This window comes from Pleurodeles waltl, chromosome 6 (assembly GCF_031143425.1).
Source record: "Pleurodeles waltl isolate 20211129_DDA chromosome 6, aPleWal1.hap1.20221129, whole genome shotgun sequence".
Lineage (NCBI taxonomy): Eukaryota > Metazoa > Chordata > Amphibia > Caudata > Salamandridae > Pleurodeles > Pleurodeles waltl.
In genome coordinates this window covers 515,730,086-515,749,842 of record NC_090445.1, presented here as the reverse complement: position 1 = coordinate 515,749,842, position 19,757 = coordinate 515,730,086, and the positions used below count along the sequence as shown (strand labels likewise).

At 42.6% G+C, this 19,757-nt stretch overlaps 1 protein-coding gene across 1 annotated transcript in view; it reads right to left on the bottom strand.

Moving 5' to 3' along the window:
* Positions 1–16,310, bottom strand: part of CAPZA1 (capping actin protein of muscle Z-line subunit alpha 1) — a 174,392-nt gene extending 158,082 nt beyond the window's left edge. Inside the window, exon 1 of the mRNA XM_069238669.1 lies at positions 16,155–16,310. Within this exon, the coding sequence (XP_069094770.1) occupies positions 16,155–16,193 (39 nt within the window). The 5' untranslated portion in view covers positions 16,194–16,310. The remainder of the gene's footprint in view (positions 1–16,154) is intronic.
* Between the last annotated feature and the right edge of the window lie 3,447 nt (positions 16,311–19,757).

The window sequence follows — 19,757 nt, the reverse complement described above, 5'->3', positions numbered from 1 at the left end:
AGGCTGGGGAATAACCACCCCATTATGTTATAAAAATTATATATTGCTGCCATACCTTGGGCTTCCTGACCCCACAGGGGGGCAGATTGGGGGCAATGACCCCAGAGGTGGGTACAAAGACTGTTGTCCCATTTACTTTGGGTGGGGACATAGCTTTGCCCATGCTAGGCAACCCCCTACCCCTACATTTAAAGGGGAAAAAACAATGGCTTCTACATGTCCACCCACCCCTCAAGGGGCGTTAAACCAATCTGCTTCCCCCTCCCCCCAACACCTGGCAGTAGAAAAACTGTCCACCCATTTTTATCGGGGTAAGGACATGGAAATGCCCATGCTGGGTAGTCCCCACCTCTACAATCCTTTTAAAAAAAAAAATATTTTGTATCTGGTGGGCTTTCAGATCCCCGGGGATACAGATGGGGGTAAAGCCCCATCTGCCCCCCAGGTGGGGGGGGGGGGGGGGGGGGAGGGAAGGGGGCAGAAAGACTGTCACCCTACTTTTACAGGAGTGGGGGAATGACCATGCCCATGCTGGGCAGCCCCCACCCTTACAACTTTTTTATTTTTTTTATTTTAACCTAATCCCTGGTGTCTAGTGGGCTTTCTACTCTCCTGCCTCCCCATGAGGCATATGGGGTCATTGCCCCCATCCGCCCCAGAAAGACTATCTCCTTATTTTTATGGTTTTATCGGGGTGGTGCATGGTCTTGCCCATGCTGGACAGCTCCCACCCACACCTAGAAGTATTTATAGAGAAAAGTAACCCCTAGTGTCTAGTGGGCTTTCTGGTCTCCGGTGGGGGAAGTGGGCAGACAGGAGTAATTGCCTCCATCTGGCCCACAGGAGGGCAGAAAGACTAAGAAACAAGCGGGAGCACAAGCTCCTGCCCAAGGGGTCGCTCCCCCTTCCCTGGTGTCTAGTGGGAGGATACCTGCTTGGGGATCACCCTCCTGCAGCCATGGCCACGCAGATATCCACTGGGGAATGGTACCACTGGAAAGGGATTTTCTCCCCCTTTCTAATGACACCTCCCAGTCTGAATCAGTGCAATGGCAGTCATTTTCACTGTAATGAGGTCAGCGCGCCATGCCTGCTGATTGTCATTTGAATGAAAAGCCCAAAACAGCCTCAGGTGCTGGGGACGACTCTTCCTCAACTCTAGAGGATGATTTTGGCAAAAGGAAATACCTCTGCTGCCCGTACAAGAGGATTTCCTTTCTCGCGTGCGCGGAAGCACAGAGATGTCCTCAGCACACGAATACCTGTGCAGATGACAGCTTGCTGCACACAAGAAGTTAATGCTGTCCACGCTATTCCTAAATGTCTTTCTAAAACAAATACGGTCACTATTTCAGTCTTGAAAATACAGACTATTTTACACAAATTGTTTTTCAGGTGTCAGCTCTTGGCCCTCCAGGACCCCAAAACACACACAAATGTCAGGTATTTTTGACGAAAAAAAGGCATCAACACTAAGGGTCGGGGCTCTTGGCAGGAGAGAGTGGAGAACATAAAGAATGACCTGAGACTAGTAGCTAGAAAAAGAGAGAGGAACACACACCTAAAAATCATCTACCTGCTGCTACAAAAGAAAACTATGTTCCCAGTTCCCTTCCATGGCCTTACATCTGGGTTGCTGAGATAAATTATTGAGAAATCCTTTTTAATCTAGAAGGACTCCATTACAGCCGAAACATAAAGCAATAGTAATAGTGCCTTACATATGCATCGATTACATTACACAATAACAACACAAATACCCAAACTAGCTATCTCTCTCCAAGCGGTCAGGAGACCATTCCTACCAGGCTAGTCAGAAACATATAGCAAATTAAAAATGTTGAAGAAAAAAAAATAAAAAATCTTGACTCCAGATCAAGAATCAATTTCATCGTAAGAAAATGTAACATTCCCAAAAATTTTATACCTGCAACTATTTAAAAAAAATACTACTCAATGTTTCAAACGAAATTCCAGTTTTATATTTGCAAGGCTCTCTCTCAAAAACTGTCTGAAACTTTAAAAAAAAAAAAAAAAAAGCCTGATTGAAGCTTAAGATGTCCCTGCCCTTAAGTGATTTTTCTAGGTATTGCTGGACTGCTATAGAAAATATGTCACGCTGGTGTAGTCCCAAATGTTCTAAAAGCAAACTCAATTTTACATCAGACCATCAACTTTTTTTTTTCCTTAAAAGAAAAGAACGTTGTTTATTTAATATAATGTACAGATAATACATTTAAATCTTTCATTACTGTGCTTCACATCAGCCAAAAGTTAATTCACAAGTGCTCCACTGACACCACTTCTTGGTAGACGTTACCATCCAGCATCTACGTGGATTAATGCAATTAGATACATGGAGGAACTACGATTGATTAAACGCCACTAACCACAACTTTAGCGCAAATGGAGAAGGAGCCAGAACCATGCAGACAGAAGCACTTTCAAATCCACCCTGAGACGCTACCACCAAATGATTTGGACCACCAAATGCACTGCTCTGGCGGACTGCATAGGTGACAGCACCAACCAGAACAAAGAAATCTTCACCACTGTGAAAGATTTTGCCTCACCATGAGCTTCCTCCAACTCAATCACTCCCTCACAAGACCTCTACAACAGTCTCTCTCAATTCTTCAGCAACAAAGCTGCTGCCATTTACAGCAACTTTAGCCTGAAAATAAGCCCGACAGAGCTTGCCAAATGCCTTCCGATCTTATCCAAAAAAACAGTGCTAACCAATGGGCCCGTCATGACCCCAGAAGACACTGCCGCCATCATGAAGTCTATCTACTCAGAGGCTCCACTAAAGCCCTGCCCCATAAAGCCTACTCAAGGGGAGTGCAATCCTTTAGCGTCATGCTCACACCCATTCTGAATGCCTCCATCTCTTCTGTGACCTTTTCAGATGCTTGGAAACATGCAACTGTCCGCAAATTACTGAAGCCATTCTCTGCAGACCCTTCAATGCTCGTCAACCACAGACCGATCTCCCGGATACCTTTGCCGGCCAAGGTCTTAGGGAAATTCATCACAGACACCTCACCGAATACCTCAATGACCATTAACTCCTAAACACCACTCAGTTTGGATTCAGACTCACCAATAGCACAGAAACTGACCTTATCACTGCCACAGATGACATTTTCATGATGCTTTACAGAAGAGACACAGCAGCCCCCATCCTTCTGACCTCTCTGCAGCATTTGCCACAGTTTTCCACACCATCCTCAGTCAACACCTAACAGACACTAGGACACACACTCTGGTGGATTTTCTCCTTCTTGACCATAAGGACTCAGTCAGTCAGCCTGGCACCATACAGCTTAGACACCCACTACCTCATCGGCAGAGTTCCAATATCAGCCTCCCTGAGCCTGACCCTCTTTAATGCATCCATGGCACTTCTACCCAGCATCATCCGCTACTGAAATAATAAATGTCTTCTCCTACGCTGACAACATGCAACTCATTCTCTACCTCACAGACAAGACGCCCCATACCAAGATCAAGTTCAATGCCTGCGTAACTAAAATTGCCTACTGGATGAAGATGAACTGTTTATAGCAGAACACCAACAAGATGGAAATTGTAATGTTCGGAAAGAGCACATCACTGTGGGACACCACCTGGTGGCCAGAACTAGGACTTATACCCACCCCCATAATCCACACCAAAAACCTCAGGATCATCATCCACAGTATACTTGACATAACCAACCAAGTCAATGCTGTCACTGCCTCATGCTTCCGTACCCAGAAGATGCTGAGGAAGATTTTCAAATGGCTCCCAATCAGCACACCCTTGTCAGAAGCAAGCTGGAACTTCTGAAACACCTCATATGCCAGGATCAACAAATAATTCACCAGAAAGCTGGAGACCGTTCTGGACTTGGTGGCCAGAATCACTCTCAACCTCCTATGCTGCTCTCCAATCACAAATGAGCACAATTCAACCTATTTACCCACACTTTTAAGGCACTACATAGCACAGGTCAAGTATACCTCAACAACTGCATTTGCTTTCACAAACCTTCCAGACACCTCCCTTCATCCGGACTCCTACTTGCACAATGCCAAGCATGCAGAAAACCAGATCCGGCAGTTGAACCTTCTGTAATGATATTTGTCTTTTGACCACTGACTTCAGGTTGTACATTAGCCTTGCAGCACACCGTCACATTAGTGACTACCTGCTTCATTTTGCCTATTGACTTTATTTATGCATTTGCCACCGCCACATTAAAACCTGCAAGTATTTTTCAATGCCCACGTTATACAATGTGCTTTTTGCTCATATTTTTATTCTGCGTGTTCTTTCTCACCAAGGGCATAGGCTGATAATAATGTTCTAGGATGATGTTTATGGTGTGGCAGGGAACGGCTTTGTTATAAGAGAGGGCACCTTGGGATCTTGGCCATTTCCTAAGTGTTCCTTTCAAAACTAACCTGAAGTAACCAGCCTTTCTGAACAACAAGGAGGGGGTGAGGGGCGGTTTTCTAGAATCCTCCCCTCTGCTTGTTTAAAGTATATAAGTGATCCAGAATTGACAGTAAGAGATTCAGAGACTTCGGTCAGGATTTTGACGTTGGATGCCTGACAACCCATAAGGGTAGATCTCTCTCTCTCTCTCTTCCGCACCCGGTCTTTGGAGTCTTCGGCTTGAAGCTACTGAGAGAAAGATGAATGACCAGATGGGTCCCATGGTGATGTGTTTTTACTAATTATCTGCTTTTCGTTGTGTATAATATATTTGAATCTTTGCAAGTATATATTTGCTGTTTATAGATTGAAGATACTTGCTACATGTTTTCATTTTATTGTTGAGCACATTTTAAACATGAGCTTTCAGTTCTACTGACCTTCCTTTACAAGCCTTGCAAAGTGATTTAACAAAGGTCTTCTTCAGATTAAGAGGTACATTCCAGAGATTCTTTTTGACTCTTTTCAGTGTGTCTGTATTCTGGCTCGGTCAGAAGTAAAGCACAACACTTTGGCATAGTCTTCAGTCTAAAGGGTGGTTGGAAGTTGAAAGTGTACGATTTAAAAGTGAAAATATGTTTGGCATTAAGTCGAGGGCAGCTGCAAATGCATGTGAAATTAAAATGCCTTATGATCTCTTGCAAATGTGTTTTCTTGTTTATCAGGACTTTCTGAATTTTGGGACAGGTGCCTGGGTAAAACAGAAGGGTTACATTTTCTTCTATGTTTAAAAAAGATGCTTTTTGAATGGAATCATGTCCCTTTTGTTCTTGACAGGAGGGTTTGGATACTCCTCTCTGCTTACATGAAAATGAATGAGAAGTGTACGCAGTTAGAATATGAAAATAAGAAATTAGAGAAACAATTTATTGCCAAAAAAAAATACTGTAACTATGCTGTCTTGGCAGAATAAGTTATTACAAGATAAGGCTGATATCTACCAAGCCGTCGCAGGGACAGCAGATTTTTCAAACTCTAGTGATGAAAAGCTTAAAGAAAGTGGGGACCAGGGTGAGCCAGCGGAGCACAACATAGTTCGTGCTCAGCCAGCATGCACAGAAATAAAAAGAATAACCCACAAAATTTGGCAGGAGTTGAAATGCATTCTTTAAAAGATTACACCCAGCAGGAAATTAAGGATGTTAAAGATATATTTATGGAGCTTTTGCAGCATAAAATGTGGATGATTAATTCAGAAAGGACACAGGGACCCTCTAAAAATGTGAAGTTTCTAGGGATTCAGTGGAATCAAGGAAAGATAGAGATGTTGCTACAGGTGAAACAAAAGACTTTGCAGTTTGCCACTCCCCACACTAAGCAAGAGACACATCGATTCATGGGATTGTTTGATTTTTGGAGACAGTATGTCCATCATTTGAGTCAAACCTTAACCCTTTGGTACAAAGTGACAAAAAAACATGAGTTTGAATGGGGTGAAGAGCAGCAGTGTGCGTGTGATTTGGCAAGAGAAATAATTCAACAGGCTTTAGACTTGTGGCCAGTGCAGGAAGGAGACATGGAGTTGCATGTAACTGTCCAGGGATAATATGTAAATTGAAATAGGTGGCAAAAGCAGGGAAAAACAAAGGCACCCCTGGCATTCTGCACTAAAATATTATCTGATGGGACTCTGAAAAACTGTAGAGAACATTTAAATGAAGCCCTCCAGATTCTAAATGACAGGTCATTACAAAATGCTGAAACACCCCTGATACAACCAAGTGGCCACCACCATCATGTACTGGGAAATAAAACCTGGAGCTTCAGCTCCTTCCGCACTAGAATTTTCAGGCCTTGACCAACATGCTCACAAAATTGCCCAACATATCCTAATACCAGTGTATGGAGGATTGGTGAGGAAGGAGACTGCCCCAGCCCTTCTGACAGTACACTGAGAGGGAGGTTTTGGTACAAGTGACTAAAAACCCTGGTGCTAAGGTGTGGATAAAATCCCCAAACGGCCCTGCAGAAATTAAAGCCAAGGACCCAAATAATGTTCTGCTGATCATAAAACAAGGAAAAGGGGAGAACATTTCAGCTGACAAATGTTATTTGCAAGAAAGATCATATGTGTTTCTTTTACAGATCATACTTCAGCTTGCCTCTGACTATGGGTGTGCTGTGTGGTCTCCCTTCGGGCGTGTGGGTTCGGGAGGGACCCAACACCCTTACCTTCAACCTGATTGATCGATCATGTTGTGCAACACTCCTGCTACTTTGGAAAGGCAATACCTATGGATCCATTTGGCGCACATTGTCCTTCACAGATCAAAGTCCTGCATGGGAATAATGCAGAGTACCATGGATGTCCTATCAACTTGTTTGATTGCAATTCTAATGGAACCAGCCACATAGCTTGTTATAACCTGGTGACTGCTGCCAGTCGCATTAAGCATTTTCAAGTTGCCAGTTGGCTGACTATTTTCATATGGGAACTTCACTTTTACTTAAATTCCAGAAAACAATACAGGTGGACCGTGTACCTTTAAATGGTTAGAACTCATGATGTTTCCATCTAACTCTATACATACTTGTTATCCTAGAGACACTATTCAATTAAGTGAAGACTTTGATGCAGACATTCAATTATTATCCCAATTAGAATATATAAGTTTAAGTCTTTCTATTGTAGGTGGGTCTGGTTTAGCTGTTCATGATATCTGAATGGTCAATAAGTTAGCAGGTCTACTGGTTAAAAAACAAAAAATTACTCACACTTATATTGCTTTATACTGATTGCTCTTATCAATTCATTATGTTGCTGTGTAAAATGCATACCTATTTTGCCTGTAATGTTTTAAAAGAAAAAAAAGTTGATTTTAGGACTATAGGGTATATGCATCATTGGTCAAAAGGGTGGAGTGTAATGATATTTGTGTTTTGACCACTGACTCCACATTGCACTTAACTAGCAGCACATCGTGATATTAGTGACCAACAGCTTCATTTTGCTTATTGACTATATTTTAGCACTAGTCACCGCCACGTTAAAAGCTGCAAGTATTTTTCCATGCCCACGTTATAGAATGTGCTTTTTGCTCATGTTATACAATGTGCTTTTTGCTGCATGTGTGCATGTTCTTTCTCACCGAGGGCTTAGGCTGATAAGAATGTTTCTAGGATGATGTTTATGGTACAGCAGGGAACAGTTTTGTTTTGAGGGAGGGCACCTTGGGATCTTGGCCAATTTTGACGTGTGTTCCTTTCAAAACTAATCTGAAGTAGCCAGCATTTCTGAATAACAAGGAGGGAGTAGGGGGAGGTTTTCTAGAACTCTCCCATCTGGCTTGTTTAAAGTATGTAAAGAGACCCAGGATTGACAGTGGGAGGTTCAGAGACTTCAGTCAGGATTTTGACGTTGAATGCCTGACACCCCATGAGGGTAGATCTCTCTCTCTCTCTCTCTCTCTCTCTCTCTCTCTCTCTCTCTCTCTTCCGCAGCCTATCCTTGGAGTCTACAGCTTGAACCTACTGAGAGAAAGATAAAGAACCAGATGGGCCCCATGGTGATGAATTTTTACTAATTATTTGCTTTGCAATGTCTATGAATATATATATATTTGCATGTATATATTTGCTGTTTATGAAGATTCTTTCAACATGTTTTTATTTTATTTTTTAGCACATTTTAAAATGTGCACTTTCAGTTCTACTGACCTTCCTTTACGAGCCTTGCAAAGTGATCTCATAAATGTCTTCTTAAGATTCCAGAGGTTCTTTTTGACTCTTTTCAGTGTGTGAGTTTATTCCAGCTCAATCCGCAGTAAGCAAAACACCTTCTCATACACCACTCCGAAAACGTGGAACAACCTGACACTACACAGTTTCCTCCTCATTTCTTGAAATCCCAAAGAAGCTGAATAACTGGCCTTCTGGACAGCCCCCCTAGGCCCTATGTGAGCCTAAACGCACACCTGCTCAGCGCTAGATACCCTACCAGTGCACTCTTCAGATCTGTACAGCATAACACATACAGAACACAAAAAGGTTTTATTTATTAAGGTTTGTGTCTGGGATGATGCCAGCATTGTCTCTACTGCTTTTCATTGCGTTATCCAACAAACACCTGATCTCTGTCTAGTGTACTTAGCACCATGATAGGTTGTTTCTGAGACATTGTGTGCTTTACAAATTGCCAATTAATCAATATAGGTGTAGTTAAACATGATCTGCCTATGGTAATGCAGCCTACCATTACAGATGGCTCTATAGATGTCTGATGCTGCACTGTGTCTTCCGCAGCCATGAACTACTTGTATGGCAAACACGAATGCAAAATGCAAACAGAAAAAAGTATAAACTGAAAATGGCAGGGACTCTCCCAAAATATAATGTACACTTCAAAACAAGCAGCAGATTAAGGAGGCTGAGCAAAAGAAGCCAATGAATAAATCAAGCAGACCCACAGCCACCCTCGATCTACATTTGTTACTGTGCTAACATGAGCTCTGCAAAAAGATTACATCTATCTGTAGCCACACCTAACATGCATTGAAAAGGCCAATGGTTTGTCGATTTGAGATCTACTGACTGTCAATGTTTTGTTAGCCACGTTGCACAGCGTGGATGCTGCGCAACATGGATGAAAGTAAAGAAAAAAAAACACTGACTTGGTCAACATTGCCCTTGTTATGTGGCTTTTATTATTTGGTTGCAGCCACGGTGCTGTGCAACATGACTAATACAACACTTTGACAAAGCCAACAGATCTCACTCGGACGAGACATATAGACTTTGCCAATGTTTGTTGGAGAGGTAAGAACTGTGAGCTTTTAGAATCCTGTTGCGGGTATTTGTTGTAGTTTAGGTGCATGGAGGGACTGACATAGCATGAAGGCAGTAAGTGTAATTGTCAGGCATTGCGCCTTATCAGCATGCATGCTGTTCTTCATTGGCCATGCTCCCTTAGAATTACATATGTTAGCAGAGCGCGGCTCCAGGCTTCCTTTATTTTGCTGAATATTAGTCACTATTTGTGAGTGCAAGGCACAGCCATCACATTCACCTACACTGTACCAGAACAGCAATGACAAAATGAGGGAATTAGCTTCTACACAGACAATTGAGACAGAGTTTATGCATACACTCACTGGAAAATAAAGAATCCATGCATGAAGACAGAGCAAAACATATACATACATCCTGACAAAGACTGCCACACCTACAGGCAATTACGAATACAAAACAACACTAAGGCACACAGAAGAGAAACTTGGACTCAAATCTGCTGTCTCTGTCTCTAATCTAAATAGTTGAAACCAAAATCCTCCAATTGCCTTCTGAAGTGACCTGCAAAATGAAACCAGCTGCCATTGCAAACAAATGAAAACCAAAGAAATGAAAGTGACAATATAGCCAACCAATGGGTGGGCCCCAAGCCCTTTCAGGTCGAGCGCCTAAGCGCTCTGACGTGTTCTATTTGAAGACTTCTAACCACACCCACTGCCCGCCCATCACTATCACTCGTTCATTGACTTGCCTTTCAAAAATCATTTATCATTGGTAAATGCTTTACGTTTGTCTCTCCTTTGGGAAGTTTTATTACCGCCTTGGTCATCGACGCGCCAAAACGTTTGACTGCGAGCGGACTTTTTTCTTTTTGTGCCTCTCCTTTGCACTCATGCAGGCTGTGGAGCTTTGAATCGGTTGCTTATGTCAACTGTTTTACTTTCCGTTTTCAATTTATGTGGCAAGAAAAGTCCAGTTAGGAATTTACAATGATACTAGCTCTAACTCGAGCAAACGCGAGACCCACTGCATAGCAAATGCTTGTTACATTTTTTACTTTTTTTTAACAATAATCACACAGTGACACGCCATGCGCCGTTTCAGGCAAGATCTAAAAAGAGTACTCTTATTACTCCTGGTAAAGAACCGAGCAATGTTCTGGTGAACTTACGGAACAAGCACAGATCAATGAAAACAGATGCAGGTTATGGTAAGTACCATTACTACTATACACTAAAACGTAAGAGCACAAGATCAACTTACATATGAAATAATGTTAAAAAGCCTTTAAAATCTTCCTAAACTGGTTCTATGAATAAATAGAATGTTATTACACTGCCTGCACTACATGGGATAATATTTCCTATTTATTTCGAGCCGCCGATACAAAGATAACTTAGCATTCCTTCGAGGTTTTTTTTCAACTCTGGGTGCAAACCAAAAAAAATATGTTGACTACAATTTAACGTGCGCTAATTAAGAAACAATAACCAATGAAAACAGAAAAAACAATCACAAGGCACAAAAACAACGACAGGAAATTATATTAGTAAAATCAAAGGCGGCATTTCCCTAAAGTTGACATGCTTTCGTATTACTTTGATTGCAGCATTACCTTTTTGCTGAAAAGTAACATCTTTGCTCCGATATGACTACACTCAGCAAGAGCAGTGTAGGGAACTACCACACCCTGCCTCACCATATTTAAGTTTCCCTGACATCAATTACAAGAAAAGAAACAAATCCGCCTTTGCACATACAGCTACACTTAGTCCACCTCATTTGGCAGCAAAGGGAACTTCCACATGTACCCAGGGCGCTAGTATCTTTAAAAACCAAACCATGCCGCAAAAGTACGGCACTGTTTTTTAGTAGCAGATCTAGAAAGCAATCAAACGAGCTCTCATGCACGCTTTTCAAAAAGAGCGAGGCACAACGTCTTTGAAGCTAATTAACTTTGAGGTTGTTGAAAAGGACTATGTACAAATAAATACTGTGCAAATAATTATTTTACATGAACCTTTCAAAGGAGATTAAAGAAAAAAAAAAAAACTTAAGACACGCGCCCACGCAAGATGAAAAAAAATGGAACGCTCACAAACGCTTTAGAAAAAAGTCTAGGACTTTGAAACATTTTAACTATTTGGCTGCAGGGCAAAGCAGCTCAAACAGGAAGAGACTGGTCTATGCTCACGGTACGTTAGACAAACTAAAAAGTCTGAGCAACATTTTTAAAGACGTTGACTTAGAAATACATAAACATTTACAGACTGGTTGGTTTTATTCGAAATACATAAGCATCTAATAAGTGGTTGCTGTTTAAAGCCATATGAAATTATGCCCCAACACTCTTTAGATTTTGAGCAGAAATTGCCAGAAAATGAAATAAGTAAACTGTCGACGTATGGTTTGAACAGTCCATTGAAATATCAGTTCCTCCTTTAAATGCCCTACAAGGAAACACAAGCACTGTGCAGGTGAGCAATTAATCAGACACAGGGTGAAAAGTTGCCATCGCATAAGGTGTAAATGAAAAACAATGCTTATAAAATATTGACACATATCAGGCAAGAAACTGCAGCAAACATCAGGCAAATATTAACTCCTCTCACTCCCCAACCACGTAGCTCTTAAGGTGTAAAGGGGCTTGGACAGTCAAATGTCTCTTTGACATGATCTATCCACTGTTTCGCATGTGATTTTAAGATGCCTTAAACGTCTAAACTAAACTGGAACACAAATCTGAAACAAACTAAGTCAATGAAGAATTAGCGACAGCTTAAAACTGTGCAGCTGTAATGTCCTTTGCTCTCAGTGTCCTCCCTAGAAAGGCTATCAAGTAACGTGAATCCCCATCTGCATAGCTTACTCAGCCCTCTACATAAGGTGGACGTTTAGACAAGCTGTCTGCCTGTCAGGTTGTCCCTTCGGTAAGGTAGAACATGAAACCTCAGTTATAAACATTGACTGCCCTCTTTCTTAGGATATGGGTACCAGGCCCTCTGTTCAGCTACAGATGGCCCTTTCAGATTCTACCTTGCCTGTTGCATTGCATCCCTGACTTGCCATACCCCATTATGTTCTACCTTCTCGGGTGGCTTGTGCCACGCCCAGCATGCGCTAGTAACCAACTCTCTAGGATGCTCCTATCTCCTCCTTCTCAGACACTGCCACGCCCAGGCCCCCCTGGCTTGGTCACCTCTTCTACAGGTTACTATCACTTCTTAAGTTGTCTTTGTACTGAATACACTCTTCTGATCTTGTTCCGCTGAGAAACCTTTGCCATGATCATCTTCCTTCCCAAAACACGGTACTTTGGTCTTCCCTCAAATTATTTAACCACTTTCAGCTAGTCTGCTCTGATAGTGATCTTTACTATTTGCCTATTTCACACATTGATCCAATTATTCAAGGGGTTCTGTGATACTATCCTCCTTCACAGAGGTTATCCATTTCCCGGCCGCCCCAGTCCAGGCAGCCCTACTGCATAGCTCTGCCACTGCTCATGAGGATCCTGCAATTGTTGTCATGTAAACATAAACAATGCCCTATCTAGTTCCAAAGTCCGTTCAATGGCTACTCCCTGCAGCACTTCAAGACTTACAATTGCTCAGGATGACAATACTTTGGTTTTCATTCAATAAGAATCAATTACCTGTGCTAGAACCCCACTCTCTGCCATGCTGTTGAGGTCCTGGTAAAAAGGTTCAATTACTGCTCCTTGTGCCCTGATTCCTCATATTCTGGCTGTTCTACTCCAAAACTGCCAACTGGCCTTAAACACCTTTAACAGGGTTGCCATGACTATCTTCTTTCATACAAGATACCTACCCTTTCTTTAACTTACTATATAGCAAATTACCTCGCATTGGATTTATCTACTGAGTACTGGATACAATCTGCATACCCAACACATATTCCAGGTAGCAGTGCATTTGACTATACAGTCCTATGAATAAAACATTTTGCAAACGTCTGAGCTGGTCTAGTGTAATGTAGCGATACAACATTCACTTCCAGTTCCTTTGGCCAAGATCAAGCAGTTCTCCTCACGTCTGTGCAGGGCAATAAGTTACCCTTTCCTTTCCATCATGGTGTCACCATCTTCTCTGGTTGCCGGTCTTCATAATGCGTGCCTTCCTTTAGGAACCTTATCCATCACACTATCCAATTATCTGTAATCACAGCTTACCCCCTTTGCTCATGTTACAATGTAATGCTTGTTACAATACCATTACATGAACTACGACCTGTCAAGGAATTTACATACTGCTCATAGTCCATGGTGCCTTATGTGTTTGCCCTTCTCCGAAACAGCTGACCTCACAATGCATACAAACCATAATCAAGCTTCTTGTTAATCCTACATGAACGCTGCTCCTCTAAGGTCATGATAATCCTAAATTTAGTTGCCTACAATTGCCTAATCTCGGAAACTGAGGTTTTCTTTCTTCTGGATCACTAAGATCTAGTTAGTCCCTCCCCTGACCACACACCTTCAACAACTATACTGCTCTGTATTAGAGGTGGGCCAGCCACTGAAACCCTAAAGACAGGCTCTGACTACATTTGAGGTCCTGTTAGAATCTCCAGCCCATCACGGGTCCAGTTTTCTTGTGGCTTCTGTCTGCCTCTCTTCCTACATTCAGGATGTGGTGTTACTGTTTGAGCTGCCGCCTGTGGAACTTACTACGAGTCTCGGTTTCAGCTCAACATCCTGTGATTCTGGGGAAATCACTTAATTTCCCTCTGCCTATAAACAATGCATGTGACCTTGAGCAATGTAACTGGTGCTCATGTAAATTGCTCGGCCTTTGGGTCATCTATGTGCTACATTTAAAGACTATAGAAAAATGCACTGAAGTAAACAAAAAAAAAGCCTTAATGTAACTAAGGACAAATAACCATTTGCAAGCTTATTTGTAACAAGTGAAACCAGAAACCATTGATAAATCGCAGCTTCCCTATGTAAACTGTGTGATCTGAGGGAAATATTTTATATTACAAAAACTTTTTTTCTTTATTATCGCATATGAAGGCATTTTCAAATATTTTAGTTCAGAATACCAGTTATACAAAAAAAATCACCTTTAATAAGTACTTCTCCATGCAGAGCTTTGAGCTCTAATAATGTCAAAGCTTGCACATGTTAAATACACTTTTTTTTAATTTTGAAGAGATTATAGTATTTTACGTGATGCTTGTCGTATCATTTATAGTAGTAAATATTTGTAAGGCTTCACTTGTGTGTGGGCTCTAACATCCAAGCAAGACCCTTAGCTTGGCTCTCCCTCTTAATTTGTTGGCTCGCCCACCTCTACTCTGTATATATCTGCCCCTTACTGTCACAATCTTTGTCATACCCGAGTCACCCACCCTTCCCATGTTAGCTTTTTCAGCCTGTGGCATATCCCAGACGGTCAACTGCATGCCCAAAATAACCTACCAGTTAACCTCTCCCCATAATGTAACCTGCCACACTACCTCTTATTCTCAAACCTATGTTGCCCTTGTGTGGAGGAAGCTATTCTTCCCAACATGTCTTACTTTAGTAACCTTCATACTTTGATTTAAAGCCTGCGCCATTTGCCAGTGATGCCCTTATCAAAGCTACCATTATGTCACAAAGGTCACCTGGTCCTAGACCCTCACCCCTTTTCCGCCTCCAATTAAGCTGTCACCCTTGACAAGCTGATTCAAGTACCCCGGTTCACAAATTCTGTAGTTGCCACATTCAGCATCGGCACTATGCATGGGGAGTGTGGGCAGCCACTCCGGGCCCTGCACTCAGCCCACCAACGTGGGGCCCGTACTAGGACACCACAGTAAGACCACGGCGGCATACCTGCCCTTTTGTGCCACCTGCCTTTCCAATTGAAAGAAACGTGTCTTGTTGCAATGGGGCCCATTGGGAGGGCTGTCCCATTCACGGCGCCTCCTTGCTATAGTGCAGCGGGACCCACAGGAGGATCTACCCTCTATGGTCCTAGTTGCAATGAGACATTCTGCAGATTTGTCCTGCAATTTTGCCTCCTGTCCAGACAGAGGCACCGTGGAATGCCTGTGGTCCTAGAATTTACCCCCACCCCCAGTTTTAACACACAGGCAGCTCTCACACCTTCAGCCCTTTATAAGCTGTCAGAGGTGCTTCAAAGTGGTGAATGCGGGGGGGTGGGGTGGAGGCAGCCCCGGGGGAGGGGGTCTGCACAAAGCAACTTCATGAGCAACTACTGAGAAACTAACAGCCATGAATGTATCACGCTGTATGAAAATTAGAGGGGCCCCGCACATTTCGTTTCTGCCCCGGACCCTAAAATCCAAGGACCGTCGCTGGCAGCATTCACAATATGCGCCTTTCTACAATCCTCCAACAATAAAAGGATGCTGTAGATAACCGACTATGCGCTGCCACGGACTCCACTATGTCTTTTTATCACATACAAAACTGTCCAGCTGACCCTAGTTTTATTCAGTTTGCCCTCCCTCGTCGTCTGTACCCGGTCATTATAAACACAAACAGATTTCACTACTCCCTTATAATTACAAGTTCTTACTAGGGGGGCAGGCACAACCATGCTCCAACTGGATTATTTAGCCTGTAACCCCTCAGCCAAAGACAAGCTGTCCTGCTTAAGAAACTTCTGCACATTGCCTTGCATGTGCCCTACTGTCTTTCCTCCAGCGTATACAGGGAACACCTAGTATTCAGGCTAACTTGTTTACCCCTATTTCCTGTACCGTCCCTTTACAAGATCTGGGAGTTTTGCCTTCCTTCTCTCACGTCTTCCCTGCGTACCTCTGCTGGGTCTTTTGCGGAATGGATTGCACGGAGCGACCCAATCTTATTGACGGTAGACAGAAGAGCTCTAGGCTAAAGGAAGCTAGTCAGAGGACCTGTCAATGGTGACAGCAACAAGGTATCAACAGAAAGCGCTGCGCTTTACCTTCTCTTCCTCGGACACCCTATCCTCGAAATCAGCCATCTTGGCTCAACTGGTAGAGCCCCAGCCCAACTCTGAAGGGTGAAATCGCTTAGCATGCCGGGATATCATCAGAGGACCCAGCCTGTGGAACGCTAATCACAGGACCCGGGTTGGACTCACACGTCCTGTCACGTGACCTGCACATCACATGTGTCTGTCGTCCCGCCCATTGTGGTTTTTAAAAAAATGTCAGTGTCATTTCTCGGCGATAAAGCAAGCGAGGGCTTGCAGCAGGAATAAGGGCGTTGTAGTGCACGACAGAACGGGTAATAGTTGTAGAAAGCCTACTCACTTCCAGGTTTTCATTAAAATCCACCACTAATCCTTTTGGGTTCCGGAATGGCGTGCTACTCGCCAAAAAGCGCTTCGACGCCTCGTCAGGGTAGTAAGCGCTCTATAAATATAATTACAATTAAAGTCAGCATGTCTGACCTATCACGCTAAATGTGACACTTCTAGCTTGGCCTGGCTTTTTGGGCAACAGCACGTTGCGCGCAGGTGACTTTTGATTCCAAATTTCAACGTTAAAATCCTCAGGGTGCAAGATGAAGTTATCTAAATTTACAGGGTGAAGGTGTCCTACACGGCATAAGGCAGCTTGTAATTAAGCAAAACGACCCTTCCTTAATGCGGTGTTCCGTAGGCTTTTCATTTGGAATAGGGCATTAAGTAGTATGAAAAACAAGCATTGGCAAAGTCAATTGGTTTCGCCTTTGTCTTTTTAGGGTCGAGCGCGCAAAGCGCTCCGTCCCTGTTATCTGTCTAGGGACTTGTAACCATGCCCATCAATTTTGTTGGTTCGTGGGCTTGCCTTTTACAATTCGCTTCATTTCTTTTGTGAAAGGCATGCATACGTCATGCCTTTTCCGGCATTTAGCCCTCCTCAATAGCACCAACGGACTACGGAAAACGCAAGGCTCCATGTTTTCCGTATGGTTTCTGGGCTACTTTTTCTCTTTATTTTGCAGGCAGCGCAATTTCCCTGGGCAGCAGTGCTCTTTGTGTGACATCAACCCAGTTACATGGCTAATTGCACTTTTGATGGTTACATGGATAATTGCACTTTTGCCGATACGTTCCACTGCAAGTGAACTTCTGTTTCCTTTTGTGTGTCTCTGTCACGCTTTATTGGGGCTGTGGGTTCGCTTATGTGAAATTGTTTTACTTTTCACTTTATGTGGCAAGAAAAGTCTGGTTAGGAGTTTAAAACTGGAATAGCTCTATCTCGAGCAAATGCGAAACCCGTTGCATTGCAAATGCTTGTTTTCTATGTAACTGGCTTACAAAAATTAGACAAAGGTTATAATAATGTTTGTTTTATTAAATTCAAAACAAATATTATTATAAAATGTTTCTAATATTTGTAAGCCAGTTACATAGAAAAAAAAGACGAAGGAGAAACGTATTGGCATGCATGTTAGAAGAAAGAAGACGGAAGACAGAAGGCATGAGAAGATGGAAAAAGATCTAAGGCTGAAGAAGACAGAAAGCACCAAAAAACTGAAGAAGACCACAGGTGGAACAGACAGAAGACCGAAGGCGTGAGGAGACAGAAGACGTGAGAAGACAGAAGACGTGAGAAGAGTACAGATGTCAGAAGACAGAAGATGGCTTGCAGTAAAGAAGACAGCAAAGACAGAAGGCAGAAGATGGTATGCAGAATGAAAAAAGAAGACTGATGTCAACAAAAAAAGAAGACAGAGAAAAAGGCATTGAAGAAAGAAGACGTAAGGGAAGTTGGAGCGCGTCCTGCCTTATATTTGTTTTGATATTTTATTTATAAGGAAACACATAAGGGTAGACAACCATCTAACCTCATGAGGTTGAATGAACCTTTAGACTCAGATAGGTGTGTGTTTGGCTCTAATCAAAACAAAGTCAATGGTTGGAGTAGGCCTGGTAAGTTCAGGTTAGTAAGTGGCTGGTTCCAAGCCCCTTGAAATTATTACTTTTTTTTTTTTAGTAACAAAAGATTTTGCAAGCATGCGCGCCAGCTTGTATGCAGGCAAAACCTAAAAAGTGGTAGGCGGGAGTCTGTTAAAGGATGTGGCAATACTGAGGGCGTGCCCCAAGCACTAAGCTAAATTTCTGTGATTTCCATAGTGTGCCTCTGAGCTGTCTGTTATTATATATGTATACCTATATTTGTACCGAGGTGATTAAATAAAATGAAGAGTGTTTATTCATAAACACTTTATCCATCAAGAACCAACAGCAACCATCACTGACCTCCCGCACCAACGTTTCATATCCTTTATTCCACATTCCTTATCACATCACACTGCAGTGTATAGAAATATAACACACTTCTTCCTCCTTTAAAGATCCAAAACTTTACAACTATAACTCATAAATACTCTACCTTTGAAACTTAATGAATATATCTATACATATCTACCAAACTACAAGTCGAATAAGATATAAGATTATTACATCAATTTAGAAAATATTGTGAATTCAACCAACATAGTGTTATAGATACTCACTTACAGTTAATAACACTTTCCCTACAGGTTGTGGCCTTTTTTTTGGAAGACTCGACCACCTGCTCAGAAGTTCTTCCATCACCCTCTGATGACTCCTGATGTAAAACAACCACACCAAAATCTAATACAGCAGCATGGTTCATATTCCACATTGTCCCATCTTCTGTTTTAACATCATTTTTGAAACATTTTACAACTCTCAAAGCTTTAGTGGATTTAGCTTAAGGCACACACCCTTCCCTACAGGAGCTCTTATGCTCACCAAATTTCCAACTTTAACCACCACACTATTCACACATTTCCTTTTGTCAAAATTAAAATTCCTTTTCCTTTGCAACTCCAGTTCGCCATCCCTCCAACCATTTAACTCATTAAACTTTACACCTTTGTCCCAATTTATCCAACCTGGATATATCAAAGTGTTAGAAGCTCTACCTTTAGATATCGCAAAAGGAGATTTTCCTGTGGAAGTATGTGGTGTCATGTGATAAACTGCAATTAATTGTGTAGCTCAACCTAATCCAAATAATTTACTATTGACAATTGATTACCTTATTTTATTGTTCTATTGAATCGTGCTATATTTGCTATTGGTTTCCAGATGATATACAGAACTCTTTTCATGATCAGTCCCACAAGAAACAAAAAATGCTTCCATCATTTTTTAACAGAAATGTGGTCCATTATCTGAGAAAAAAGATTCTGGGATGCTCTCTCTTTTAACCCCTTCCCCGCCAAGGACGTAGTGGTTACATCCGGTGGCGCGGCGCTGAGGCGCCACGGACGCAACCGCTACGTCCTGGTATAGGTCCTTGGGGGAAGCGCTGGCGCTCCCCCCAAGGGCCTCCCTCTCACCGTCCCAGGGCAGGGCTGGAAGGGTAGTCGCTTCTCCTTCCACCACCCCGCCCCCCCCCCCCCCTCAGTGACGTCTGATGACGTCAGCATGCGATCGCGTGGTGACCTCATTAGAGGTCACCTCCCATCGTGCTGGAAGCATGCTTCCAGCCCGATGCGGAAGAGAAATGCTCCTTGGGAGGAGGGGGCCTGCAGAGGCATGAAAGGAAAGGAAAGGGCTTTC